Raw genomic sequence first — 15,531 nt, 5'->3', positions numbered from 1 at the left:
CACAGATTTACTGTTTTTATGGCCATGGGCATATGTAGTTACTATCTGGCCCACTGTAGGTTCTGAGAACATTTCTACCTTAATAAATAATGGAAGAGAAATAACGGAGAACTGGAACAACAGCCTCGTATCAAAAATAAGCAATGTCTTACTGGCAAATAGTTAGCCGATTTGGGCTGTGGAGAAAGCCACTTGCCCTGAAGCAGATTTAAGTACTGTGTGGTATGAAAGAACAGCATATCTTCTAACTCACATTAATTGGGATACAATATGCCTTGCCTCTTTATTACTCTGTCCAGAATTCTAGTATTATGGAAGTTAGTTAGCTTATCTGCCCTCAAAGATACTGACCAGTCAGATCATTCTGCATAAATGTTCCCTTTTCTTTCCTTTGTTGGTTGAATATTTCTAATTTTTCTTATCTTCTTTTTATCAAGGACTATGATGCCTTCTTTGAAGCCAGAGAAAATAATGCAGTGTATGCCTTTTTAGGCTTGACAGCCCCACCTGGTTCAAAGGTATGATTCTTTTTTTCCCTTCTTTATAGGCCGTTTTATTGCTGCTAGGTTTTTTAATCAGTAAGATTTCCACCTTTATTAAGTACTCAGATTAAGCCAGAGTCAGTGCAACATAGCTAAAGGGAAATATCCCTGCTCTGCATGCACTTAACCCTTAGTAGGGCAGTCAGATGTGCATAATCAAATGCATAAAACCCCTAGTAGGGCAGTCAGATGTGCATAATCAAATACATAAAGTATGTGAATGGGAGGTAGGTGGAATGACTTCCCTATCAAGCTCCCCAAGGCAGTAAACTTCTCATTGACCCATTCTCAAATAAATGGTTAGCAATTTTAAAGACTCTACCATTCCAGCTGTCATACACAGTTCTACATGGATAGAAAGCATCTTAGTTCATAGTAATCTTCCTGGCAGTATCTATTATCTTTGTGTGAGAGCAAATGCTAGAGTCACTCACTCAAATTAACTAACAACATCTGAATGTCAAAACTGGTCACTAAATTGCTGACTGAATTTGGAGCTTTTCCCCTGTCAATAACAAATTAATTTTCCAAGTGGCGGTGTTCCCAGGGGAGACCATATAAAGAAAAAAAAATCAAAAATTAGATTGCCTATTTTATGAAATGTCTCAAAGCGATGAACTTCAAATATGCCTTTGCCTCTTACTTTATTACTTTTACCCACAGTCTGGTTTAATCAAAATGTATGTCCCCTGCTCTGTTATTTTACATTTTGCTCTTAGAAGCTAATTTTATGTTAAACAGATTCTTCAAACTCCAGCTCCTCCTACAATTTTGAGAGTCTGTGTTTTCACTAGAGACCATTTACAGGCATTGTTGTTTGAGTCACTGTGAAATTCTGTTTTCTTGCCAAACTTTCTTTTCCCATGGATAAAATGTCTTATTTTAGGTTTTCTGTAACTCAAGTTGTAGGAAATGTTAGGTAAGGCATTTTTCTTTAAAGAAGTTAGTAAAATCTGAGTTAAGTAATTAATTTCAGTGCATATTAGAGGAAGTATAAAAGGAAAGATAGTCTGTTTTCTATGACTGATGACTCTCTCTTTCAATGAAAAGTAGGAGTCATTCATTCATTTATTCATTTAATAAATATTTACTGAGTGTCAAACATTGACTTGATATTGATTGTAGGGCAAATACAGAGAATACAACATAGTCTGTACCTTCAAAGTGTTTATAACCTAGTGAGGGACATGCAGACAAATAAATTCTGTATGGCTGGTGTGAATAAATTGTTGTAGGCATCCAGAGGAAATAATCATAAATTACTACTAAAGGGTTTGTGGAAAGTTTCATAGAGGAAGTAGCATTTGATCTGTTAGGGATTCTGAAATATTGAAGTAAAACTAAGCATGTTTCACAGAGGCAGCAACAAGAACCAGTGCCTTGGGATGTAGCTACACCTGATGATATGTTCAGGGAGCAGAGTGTAATATAGCAGGAATCCAGTATAGGACATATTAAATAAAGGGGGATTCATTAAGAGGTGAGATTGGCTAGGCAGGTTGGAACCAGATTATGAATGCTGTGCTGGATAACTTCAGCTTTATCTTCTAGACATCTAAAAGCCATTATAGGAAATGGAGGAAGACAGTAATGTGATTATTTCTGTATTTTAAGATGTGATTTGATCTATGTCTTAAGAAAATACACTTGGCAGTGGTAATGATTGTGAAACATTGGAGAAATGATATGTTAGAGATGGGTTGACCTGTGAGTGGATACCTTCGGAGTCCAGAAAAGTGATGGAGAAGCCCTAAAGTGATATAGCAGCCATAGAAGAAGATGGAGTTAGGAGACACAGAAACATCACTCGTGATAAGATTTAGCAACTTATAAAATACTTGGGTATGTAAAGAACTGGGAAGGATTGAAGCTATCTCTGAGGCTTCTAACCTGAGTGATTGGAAAATGAAGCAAAAATCATGAAGGAAACAGAAAAATGAATGATCCAAGAGAGGAGTTAGTCTTGTAAAGGAGAGGGCATGCAATTTTCTTCTGACACTGGAGGGAATGAGGAAAGGATAAAAATAGAAAGAAATTTTAATGTGTGTGGAGGTTATGGGAAAGTTCACATTGAAAACATCTTATCTTTATTATGAAGTAAGAAGAAAGATCATCTGCTAGGAGTGATGGGAAATTTGAGGAGAATTGAAAGGATTCACTTGTTGAAAATAAGCTAAGGTGTAGGCTAAAATCATGAATGGAAGGATGGCTGAGCAAAATGAGAGGCCCAGCTAAAGTTAGAGTTGATGAACTCATAGTGGAGCCAGTCAGCTTGTTTGTTCAATCCTAAGATGAGGAATAGAGTAAAGGAAAAGTAGATGTTATCAAGACTTGAACTAGGGGAAAATGGTAGATTGGGATAACAAGAAGAGGTCTGGAATTGACTGGAGTTAAAGAGTGGTTGGGTGATAGGGAGATTTTGAATATTAATATTTAATAGGTTTTTCCAAGATTAAAAGTGATAAATTCAATATCAGAAGGATGATTTTTCTATCTTTCAGCTCAGCTTTCAGAGTCCCCCCCCCTCTTTAATTTAACAGAACAATAAGCCTTCCAGAAAGAACTGGCTGAACAGGAAGTATACAAAACAAGAAATACTACTAATTAACCTGCATTGGGAAAGTACACCGGTAATAACATAGAAATGTGACAAAATGAGATACCATTTTTATCTATAAAGTTAGCAAATATAAAACAGAGTGACAATGCTCAGTGTTGAAAAGAGTGCTTTGAAACATATATATTATTGGTGACAGTATAAATTGGTATTGCCTTTTGAAAACCAGAATGCCAAATAAGTATCAAGGACCTCAAAAATATTTATAGTTCTTTATCCAGTAATTTCATTGGGTATTGAAGCCTAATAAAATAATTCTATACATGGAAAAGTCTTTATGGATAAAAACAAATCAAATGTTATTTATAAGCTTAAAAAATTTGGAAACAAGTTAAATGTCCAAAAACAGAGTCAGCAAAAATGGTTTATGCACTGAATGAACTCATGCTCTCATTAAAAAATGATAGTTTGTAAAAAGATACACTATAATGAGCTGCAAAACTATTTTTACTGTATAATTAACATTGTAATTACATTTAAGATCTGTGTATAGGATAAAAAGAGACTGAAAGGAACTGTAATAGCTAATATGCATGTTTTTCTCCCTTTCTTTATTTTCCAAATAATTAGCATACATTCTCTTTACATTTAAAAATTATTAAAAACCACTGCACTGGAAAGCTTGATACTTAAAAGTACCCATTGCCAAATATTTCCACAAAGCAAGGAATTCTTATCTGGAAGACAAGTAATTTTTATATTTTTTTGTATATTGGATGCATTTAAACATGGTATATAAATATTTACTATGTATTCTTTTATTAATACAAAAGATTAGTTCTTAGCACTAGCATTTCTTACATTGCAGTGTAGTTGGTAGTTTTGATATGAAATCAAATAGCATATATTTTTACTAAAAAATAATAATCCAGTGATGTTCATGTTGAGGGGAAAACCAACATGTTCCTGAAGAACCATGCTCACTAATATGTTGAGGGAATAGAAGATACTGGTTAAAAAATGTTCTCCTTACCTTTGGTTGAACTACCTTCCTCTAGGGAGGAGCCATGGAAATCTGCCCCTAGTGTGAAATTTGAAGGATTTCTATTTCCACTAAGCCCATCCTATTCTACTGCATCTCCAAGAGAAGTGTATGTAATAACACTTAGCTGTGGTGTTGGTCTTAGTTACTAGGCCAAAAGTGGAATGGAGAAAAGCAAGAAAGAAGGATGGATACCTGCAGTGGGCTAAAACATTGAGCTAGACACTTCACATATATCTCATTTTATCTTTACACCATCCTTATGAGCTTTGGTGTCCTCAGTGCCATTTTACAGAGAAGGAAACTGATGCTCAGATAATTTACATTATTTGTTCAAGGCTACACAATAATTTAGTAGCAGATATGGAATTTGAACCCAGAATTATCTGACTCAAAATTAGTACATTTATAGAATGATGTTTATAGTAGGAGTGGAGGGGGAGAACACCTCATATGCCGGTTTCTAAAGCTTTCTGGTTGATTAAATAATGTGATTCTACATATACTGGCTGCTTATTTTTAGGTAATAATAAAGCTTTTAGCACAATTTACATATTTGATGAATAAAACAATTAGAAAAGTAAATAATTTAAATATAATATATTCTAAAGAAAGATTACAAATAATTTTTGAATTGCCTTTTGTTCTGGATTTTTGTACTAGTGATTTCTTCCATTAAAAAGGATAACTGAGAGCCAAGGAATTTATGATAAATTACAGCAAAGATTGATAAGATGTGACTTAGGGAACTAGACTGTCTCCAAAATACTAGTTACTCAGAGTCATTAGGAGCTCATAAGAAGGACTTCACATTAGGACATACTCACATTTTTATCTCACTGCTTCCCCAACTATATGTGCTGGGCCATTGAGGGGCCTTGGTATAAAATTTATTTTGTTGTGTGAGAAAAATTTTGGAAGCTTGTTCTATAAAATGAAACAAAATGCATAGTGTGGGTCTAAGATGTATTCATTTTGACAGCCAAACACTATGCTAGAAGTTTCAGAAGAGCTTAAGGACATTTTTTTTTGACTGGGGATTTTGGAAGGTGAATCAGTAGTGTATGACATCTGTGTGTTCAAGATGTATTAAGAATGAATTACAGTGTTCTCTAGTTTCCTTATTTCTATCATTTCTACCTCTTTTTTGGCAAAAATGTAGCATCTTTTTTTTATTTGTTTGCTTTTCCCCCTTCTTTTGAGGTTATATCAGAGGCTTATTTTGGAATATGCAGCTGCTGTTACTCATGAGACTGTCAAAGTATTCAATTAGTGACAGGTGTTTAGAGTGATATTGTCTAGCATACATGATTTCTACAACTTAAGTCTGAAGTTTCTTCCACCAAAGTCACTCTTGCCACCCATCTTTAATTCCATAAACTTTTGTTTAATTTATTTTGTACCAAGTACTAAGTTAGGTGCCAGAACATACCCATAAGTCAGAGTTCCTATGCTAGAAGTACTCACTGTCCAAAGGAAAAGAAAGATGACCTTACCTCTTTGTGCCTACTGAAATGAAATTTAAAAGTAACAACATTTTGACAAACAATACATTTTAAAAGTAACTTAAACCTTAATTAAACAAAACCCCAACTGACTGTAAACTGTGGGTGACAATGTTTTTGAACACTCAATTTTTGTGAAAAATCACACAAAAAGGACATCATCTACGTTTAAATTAAATGTCAACTATAATTGTAAATCATTTGCTTTTATGGAATTATTTCAAACAATTAGTAATGACTAGACAGTTCTCTATGACATCTGTTTCTAGCCGAAGTTTCTATTTTATAGCTTTTCTATTCAGAATTTGTAAGCAGTCTTTTCTGGGGGCCATTTTTCTGATTTTAAATAGTCTTAGTAATTTGAGATACTATATAGTCTAACCAAAATACACATGGATGTCTGATTTGTGATATTTAAATCTATTTTGTTTGTTTTTCATTTCAGGAAGCAGAAGCTCAGGCAAAGCAGCAAGGATGAACCTTAAACATTCTGCCTTAAGCATCTTGAAAAAGGAGTCTCCTTTGCTTTTATACACTAGCAAAATTATCTTGGCTTCAACAGAAATAGGCTTAATGTTGAAATAATAGATTAGTTGTTGTTTTCAAATGCAAACAATCAAAATGAATACATAATTAAAATGTGAACATTATGATGAGCTTTGGAGATGAACATACAATTTTAAGTAGATGTCATGGAATAGTATTGTTGTCTGCCAAGGCATTTTATGTATTTCAATGATTTTAAAAAGCAAACACTTGTTCCCTTTTTTGGTATTATTTACTGCAGCTTAAGTATATCCATAGTTCTCCACTGAGAAATTTTAAAAGGAGAGAGAAAGAAAGAATCTCTTATTCCCAGATTGCCTCATTTACTTTAGTAAACAAAAATATGTACCTTTTTGATGTGACATTATTATGATTAAAAAGTAGCTGCAGGTAATGTTTATGATATGTCAGACAATTTCCTATGGTAATTATAACATTGCCATTCTTCTGTAGTTGAAACTTCTATGTACTGAACCACAGGTTTTCTAGAATTATAAACGTAGCCTTTCATTGCATATTTCAGTGATCAGGAAATGATCTGATCTGATCCAGTCAACACTGGTGAACTCCCACAAAAAAAAAAAGATGTATTCAGTTGACAAGTTTCTTGCTTAAGTACACAGCTATGATGCAATCATATTACTAAGTTGCTTGCCCCAGTGAAATATGCATATGTATGTTATGGAAGTGGGATGGCAAATAAGCTTAAAATGGCCTCTTTTGCAATGAACTCAGATTTTTAATTAACTATTTTTAAATACACTGGAACTCATTTTTTCCCTTTCAAAACAACTTGTGATCACAAATGCCACTATCTCTCAGACATTTGACCTTTTTGTTTCAGCTTAGGCATATACTGTATGAGTACATTAATCTAAGCAGAGAGAATAATTTCTATGCCTCCATTCCACTGAATAGAATTAGTATCAGATAAAAGGATCAATTTAAAAAATGTTAATTTTGAAAACTTACAAGAAGACTAGAAACATTATGACCTAAATCATCCAGGAGACATATATATTGTACTTAAGTTCCACATTATTTTATTGCTAAAAGCAAACACCTTTAAATTACTTTATCATATCATCTGATGCAAGTCTGTGCTCTTGGCCAAAATCAGTATACAATGAAGACATGGCTTTGTTTATGGAGATTCAAACTTGATGCAATGCTTTAAAATAAACTTACTACTTTGAGAAACATAATTTATATGTTTATGGAGTTTCTAAATAGTGTAATAATAACTTTAGATTAATAATATAGTTTTTAGAGGGTGGGGAAGGAGAAAAGTGAAAATAACAAAAAGAAAACAATTTGAATGAAATTTCTAAATTTCCTCCTTAGAGCTCTGAATTTTGCATACACACTGGAGTCAAACAAATAATTATTCCATTGTTTTGTGTACAAAAATATGCTGTGGAGAACTCTGGAGTAAGCAAGGTGTTTTGTAATAGATTCTGGAAAATGCTAAAAAAAATTTCATCAATATTTTCTCCTGTGCTTTATTAAATGCTGATGATCCTACTTGTAGTATTTTATGTAGGCATTTTTACTTTTATTTTAGTATCAAATAAGTTAACACTGTCAAAAAACAGACATTCTTTAAAAATAGATAGCATTTCTAGATGTTTATATCTACTTAACTACAATGTACAATGTAACAAATATATATATATATATAGTTAAAGTAAAAGGTTGTATTAAGTCTTTCCAAATTGATTTTTTTTTTGGTCAGCTGAGCACTAGATGTCTGGTAGACCTAAGAAAAGCAAGTGAAATTCTGAATATTAGGGAAATGCCTTCAAGGCCATGCTGGGGCCCCTTTTATGAAAGACCAAAAATTGTCCCACTATTCTATAAACCCACAAAACACCAAGAGATAGTAAGAAGCTGGAATAACTAACCTAGAGAAAGTAATACACAAACCTGAAAGCAAAGCAGAGAGAAGGTGGGTTTTGGTTCTCTGTGGTATTCCATGAGCAACAGAGCCCCTTGCTTTCCTAGATTGCTCTTGATTCAACTTTCTGATGTTGGGAGTGTGTACCACTCATTTTCTGAGATACTCATTTCCAAAAGTTTTCACCTCCACTGATGTGCTGGTCTGCTCTGTTACCTCCAAATTCTGACCAGCACCCTAAGCCAGGCTAGAGGCATGGTTCCCCAATATAAAAACTCTCTTCATTTCCAGATACAAGGAACAAGAAATTTTAGAAACAGTTTCATCATCATCATCAATATTATTATTATTATTATTATTATTATTATTATTATTATTATTATTATTATTATTTAGGGTACAATATGTAACTGTCTACTTTTATGTATGAAATTAAACCTATATAAACACATATGTGTATATAAATATTCACACATCACCATCTACTATGACTCTTGGGGTAGGGTTAGGGAGTTACACAGGATTGCAAAATTCTCTTTTCTCTACTAATAGGTTTTCCAGAAATGCATATAAGGGAAGAGGGCTTAGGAAGCAGTGAGATTTCCTAACTTCCTCCCGACAGGCAGGAAACCCAGGGTTGAGTGGAATTTCTTGTACAATGTGGCTACTCTAGCTTGTGTGGGAAATGCTTGCACTTCCTAGTGACCCATTCATGCATCCCAATTTCGGAACCTAATGGTGATCAGGCAAAGTGTGTCTGGGGACAGGGAGCAGGCACCTGCTACTTATTACTCTGCTAGACAGCCTTTTAAGTTAAGATCATCTTTTGCATAAGATGACAGACCACTAAATATTTCTCCCATCCCATCTCTGTCACCAGTACTGGAAGAAGAGTTTTTCAGTTCCTTTCTTACTATATCCATAGCCTTTATGTTTCATTTTTGTTTAACCATTATATGAAATATGAAGGGGATTCCTCTGGACAAAAAAATCTAAAAAACCTGAAATTGAGGGATCTTGTATCCAAGGGGATAATTTTATTACCCTAAGGGAGAGAACTGAACAAATATAGAGGGGTTATATATGCATATTAACCTTATTTACCATTTTGCTTCTATTTATTCCTTCCTGTGCAATTAAGTTACCATCTGGTGTCATTTCTTATTCCAATATAGTTGTATGCCCTGAGGATGACTTTCAGAAGCTTTCAAAATAATTTTCTTCACTCAAATTGCTATTTTGATGGGGGAAGTTTTGCCATGCTCCTTACTCCACCATTAGAAAAGCATAGCATGATTGTCTTTCATAATAAAATATATCTTCCTCCACAAATTAAAAAAAATAACATTATTTTTCTTTGGCCCTAACCTGCTTGCAATGTACATGGAAATACAGTATGACTTCAGTCCTTCCAACCTATCATACTGTGGGATTATGAGAAAAATAGGTTTCCTGCAAGTTTTATCAAAATGACACAGCCTTCAAAGCAGATGATCTTCCTAGGTTTATTATTAAAATATCTATACTGTAGGAATAGAGAAAAGGCCTCAATTTCAGAAATTGGTCAAATCGTTTGACTTACTGTGATTCTTGAAGACCTAGAGTTACCAGTTTATATTGCTACTGGGTAATTAATTTTCATTACTACTGGATTAATATAGGGGAAGAGGCAGAGAGACAGTAGTGGTACCTGTTTTACAACTTTATTTCCATTTCCCCACCTTTATGTAAAGCAAAAGTGGCCCCAGAGCATGTAGAGCACCTTTTCCTTCTTCATTTCTTTTTCTTCACATGAATCCTAATTATTTGGATTGTTACTGGGCATGGTGAAGGCAATGCACTTACTCTGGGCACTCTACTACATCATCTGCCTACATAACTTTACTTAATCTTCACAACAGCCATAATACATAGGTGTAATGCTTAAATTTGTGTGTCAGTTTGGCTAGGTTATAATGCCCAGATATTTGGTCAAACACCAGTCCAGATATTGCTGTGAAAGTATCTTTGAGATGTGATTAACATTTAAGTCAATAGACTTTGAGTAAGTCAGATTATCCTCTGTAATGTGGGTAAATCTTACCCAATCAGTTTAAGGTCTTAATAGAAAAAGATCTAGGCCCCCTGAGAAAGAAGGGATTGTGCCTCCCCACTGCCTTTATGACTCATGACTGCAACATCAACTATTGCTGGAATTTCCAGCCTGCTGGCCTGCTTTGCAAATTTCAAACTTTCAGACTTACCAGCACCCCACCCCCAAATCACACAAATCAGTTCCTTAAAATGTATGCATGTGAGACAGGAGGTAAGGGGGCAAGGCATAACCATTAAAAGAATGGCACAGCAATTAAGGATAAGACATAACCTGGTTAGAACCAACTAAGTCCAAGATGGTAGAAGATTCAACTTCCAGTAGATCTTGAGCCTCATTATACACTCATTTTAATACATTAGCATGCTAAATGACACATGCACAGGGGCCATGATAGTTTCAATGCTGGCCATAAAAGGCCAAAAAGTGGATGTTGGCCCAATTCCTGGAAATCCCTGCCCATTCCCCAAAATAACTGGAGTAATCCTCCCACTTTTTAGCGTATGAAATTACTGAGCCCATAAAAATGAAACACTTATTTTCTGAGAGGATCTTATGCCCTGGGGCCACTCTCCCTTCTGAGATATACCCACATTCTTCCTATAGAATGTATATCTCCTAGGGCAGCTCTCACTTTCTGAGATGACACCATGCCCTGAAGCCACCCCTCTTGCCTTCTGAGATGGCCGCACTCTGTCTGTGGAGTGTGTATCTCTCTGAATAAATCTATTTTCACTCTACTTTGGATCACTCTTGAATTCTTTCCTGCGTGAGGCCAAGGACCCTCATTTGGTGAGGTGCATCCCAGGAACTCTCTCAAGACTTGGGACGTGACAATCTTCTCTTGCCACATTTTATTGCAACACATATATGTGTGTGTGTGTGTGTGTGTGTGTGTGTGTGTGTATTCCTATTGTTTCTCTGGAGCACTCTAAATTATACAATAGGTATTACTGTCTCCATAGTTTTGATGGAAAAACTGAAGTTATGTAACTTGCCTGGGTCACATAGCTGGGAAATGGCAGTTACCTAAGTCCTAGTAACTCTACAGTCTGTGTTTTTTTTTTCCCCTCTCATTTCATCACCCTGAAAGTTAGCATGAAAGGAAACCTCCTTTTCTGCCCCTCTCTACTTCTAGGCTCCGTATATAAAATAAATATATTTCTGAAAAATTGACTATAAAGTCAAATTCTGAGGTTTGAGCACTTTAAAAAATTTTACTTATATTTAAAAATTAGATCTTGGTCCTACTGAATGTTGCTGTTACTATGACAGCAGAAAGTCTGCACTGTGAAATGGAATTCTGAGGCAAATATAGGCAAGAAATTTAGAAAATAAAGAAGAGGAAGTACATATTTTACTTCGATTATTTAGATTGTCCAACTTAAATCTGGCTCTTCACTCACAACGTGTTTTGATGCTTGTGCTGACTTTATCAGCTCAGTAAGGGGAAAAAGTCAAATGAGGTATTGGATTGACAGCTTCTGGCCTGGCTTCAGTTGGTTAAGTCAGTCAAAACAATCAAACAGGTTTGTTCATATAGATGGAGCTTTGGAGAAATTATGGATAATTCCATTTCTTTTCACTTTCCTTCACAATAAATAGAGGAAATATATGCAAATCATATTTCATTTTTAACTATTTCTAAGTATTAGTAAAATATTAAGTGAAAGGGTCAAGGAATACTGTGTATATGAAATTTATAATAACTAGCTTGAAGTGGAAGTGGAAGAAAACACAAATTAAGCACCTGGTTTAGTGAGTGACACCTCAGCAAGTAGTACATAGGTTTACATAGCTGATGGCAAATAGCCTTTCCAATTCCATTCTACATTTGTTGTTTCCTAAAATGTATTTGATATGCTCTGAGGAAATAAAAAAGGAAAAAGGCATTCTTGATCATCAAAGAACTTTGTCTTAAAAATCTTATTCTCTATATTTTATAATGTCTAAATTTTAAAGTGCTACTGTGAGTAGCAATTGTAATTAATCATTCATTCAACCCATATTTTTAATCACATACTACATAGCAGAAAAATTTTAGTGATGAGAATACTACCACGAACAAGGCATTATCTCTACTTTTAAGAAACTAATAGTTTAGTGTGCGAAAATGTACAAATTACTACACATTTCTAATACAGAAATATAAGTAAATGGTGCTAAGAGAGGACTTAGGAGAGATACCTCATTATGTGTTGGCGGATGTAGGAGGTGAACAGGCATGCTTTCCTATAGGAAGTGAGTTATAAACTAAGACATATAGGCTATGTAGGAGTTAGCTAGGTAAAGAAGCAAGGGGAGTGCGGCAGCATGGCCCTAGGCCTGGTTGGAGGAGACCTTATGGAGCACTAAAGAAAGTACAAGTACTTCAGTATGGCTAAGGTAGAGATTGTGCATGGTCAGCACACTATTATTAATGCAGGGGTGCCTGTGATCAGTTAAAAAGCTAGATAAGTAGACAAGACTTTAATGTATTTACATTTTTCTTTGAAATGTTCCTTACTGCCATTACTTGGCAGTCTTCTTTTGTAATGAGTGTCCTTTTTGGTTTTTTTACTTTTAAAATTAATTGATAGACTACTTTTTAGAGCAGTTTTAAGTTTAAAGAAAAATTAAGCAGAAAGCAGAGGGTTCCCATATACTCCTCTCCGTTTCCTAGTTTCCAGTATTATTAACATCTTGAATTAGTAGCATATATTTGTTATGATTGATGAGCTAATATTAATAAGTTATTATTAACTAAAGTTTATAGTTTACATTAGGTTTCACTCTTTGTGTTTTGCCGTTTTGTTGATTTTGACAAATGCATAATGTCACGTATCCATCATTGTAGAATCATAATGTTACATTACATTACAGTAACATAATAGTTTCACTACCCTAAAAGTCCCCTGTATTCCACCTATTCATCACTTCCTCCCTGCTCCATTCACGTCATTTGATTGTCAATCTGCTCAGAAATTTATTGCATTTTATCATTTATTCCTGTGCTTTACATTTTACTTGATGGGCTTTTTACTTGTTATTTTTTTATGTTACATTGTTTAGGATTGGAAAAGATTTCAAGAGATCATCTAGCCTGGGGATGTCAAATAAATTGCCCCAAATCTTTCCCTACCCATTCCCTTGTTCATGGAAGATATTGTTAAAGAATAACAGTTCTCTTTCCTATTGAGCCTTGGAATCCTTCTAGACACATTACTTTAGAAAGGCAGTAACTATAACCAGATTTAGCACAAGAGTTAGAAATTATTTGCTACTTTAGTCTAGACCAACCTCATTTCACCAAAAAGGAAACTAAAATCCAGAAAAATCAATTGATTTACCCTAAGACAGAAACCTGCTGACTTACAAAACAAGAATATGTCAAGAGTCTGGGGCTTCTTACTCAATTCAGTGATGTTTCTACTATGCCTATTTTAGGGTTACCTTGAAAGATAAGCTAGTGAAGTAACAAAAAATCATTATAAAGTGCACATGTGAAGTTTTTTTTCAAAAACATGTATTTCCGTTTCCAATATTGATCACTTCTGGCTAAGAAGTAATCACTACTTAGTGCTTTTTACTTTTTTTTTATTGAGGTATAGTCATTTTACAATGTTGTGTCAAACTTAGTGCTTTTAAATTTGATGGGTGCGACTCTTTCTTCAAGGAAAATATGATGTAAGTGCCTGGTATAGAAGATGTGTAAGTGGTTTTTCTGATTGAAATTGATGTGTGTGTCTGTGTGTATTTGGAGGACTGTGAGTCTGGCTGGCTCTATTCTCTCCTCTGCTCCCTGCCAAACATTAAAAATCCTAGAGATCCCATAAAGTTCTACCAAGAATTATTTGAGAGCCATTGCATTTGAGGAACAAGTGTTTCTGCTGAAGGAATTATTAATTTTATATATTCATACTTTAAAACATATTTTCACATCCTACATATCATATACCTTTCTGTAACACAAAAGCTCATAGACTAATGTATCAATTATCTGACCCCAAATTATGCCAGTAAACTAAATATATAGAACAGATTATTAGTAACATCTTTATCATGTGCTGGATTTAATAAATAGACATCATATTGGCTAATTAAATCAGGTGAATGGAAACTATCTCTGTATAAGTAGGGTAAAATTATTGAAATATACCTTGGTTACTTATGCTATGTTATATGCAGTGGTTCTACTTTTTTAAACTAACCTAAAATATATTCTAATCTCAATATTACATCTCTGTCATGGATGGGACTCAGAACAATCCAAATGTTCTTAAGCCAGTCACACACACTTGCACACACACACATACAGTCTGAAAGAATGTATATTTTTAAAAAAGAATATAAAAGAGCCTTACCTTTCGGTTTGGGTTATTTGTTTCAACCTAATAGAATAATGGCTTTCAAACTTAGTTGTTTATTATATCCAGTGAAAAACACATCCTAAATCATGATGCTAAACAGATGAATACACATCTATATGTGTATGCATCTCTATCTACACCTATCTTTCTATATACATATTTATATACATGTAATCAATTTCTCCACATAGGTTTATAGTTGGAAAATAAATATTAAAAAATAGTATTTTTTCCTTTCCTCATTTTTTCTAATGGAGGTAGGAAGAGACTACCAATCCCATTATATTCCTGAGCTTAACAAAAATGTTCTAAGGCATCAAATACATGGTCACCCAAAACTTTTCTTTTTATAATTATTTGATTAAGAATTCCAATGGTGATATTTTACATTTCTGTATTGACATGTAATGCCTTGGACTATCAATGCCCTCTTTACCATTAGAAATAGAGTCATTAATGCCTTTAAATCTAATAAGATTAAAGAAACAATTCAAGAAATTCCAGAACTAAAGCAGGAGAGAACTCACCCTTAAGATTCTGTTCCTATTGAACCATTCTACGTGCCAAAATTCCTATCAGTCAGAGTTCTTCAGGGGACAGAACAGAAAAACAAATAGGAGATACATATATGTATACACACACACATACATCCTATATATGTAGGATATATATATATACACACACATACATACACATCCTATATATATATATATATATATATATGAATTATTTTATATGTGAATTATAACTATATATAAATTATTTTAAGGAAATTCACACAATAATGGTGACTGGAAAGTCTGAAATTTGTAGACCAGGCAAAAAATTAAAACAAGCAATTTTCCAATGAAGACATACAAATGGCCAATAGGCTCATGAACAAATGCTCAATATCACTAATTATCAGAGAAATGCAAATCAAAACTACAATGAGGTATCACCTCACACCAGTCAGAATGGCCATCATTCAAAAGTCCACAAATGACAAATGCTGGAGAGGC

General features: G+C 34.1%; 1 protein-coding gene across 1 annotated transcript in view; it reads left to right on the top strand.

The window, feature by feature from the left end:
- SH3BGRL (SH3 domain binding glutamate rich protein like) overlaps positions 1-7,901 on the top strand; it is a 70,822-nt gene extending 62,921 nt beyond the window's left edge. The window contains exons 3-4 of the mRNA XM_032474371.1: positions 438-518; positions 6,092-7,901. Coding sequence (XP_032330262.1) covers positions 438-518; positions 6,092-6,124 — 114 coding nt within the window. The 3' untranslated portion in view covers positions 6,125-7,901. The remainder of the gene's footprint in view (positions 1-437; positions 519-6,091) is intronic.
- The last annotated feature ends 7,630 nt before the right edge of the window (positions 7,902-15,531 follow it).

Source organism: Camelus ferus, chromosome X, assembly GCF_009834535.1.
Source record: "Camelus ferus isolate YT-003-E chromosome X, BCGSAC_Cfer_1.0, whole genome shotgun sequence".
NCBI lineage: Eukaryota > Metazoa > Chordata > Mammalia > Artiodactyla > Camelidae > Camelus > Camelus ferus.
This window is presented reverse-complemented; position numbering and strand designations above follow the sequence as displayed.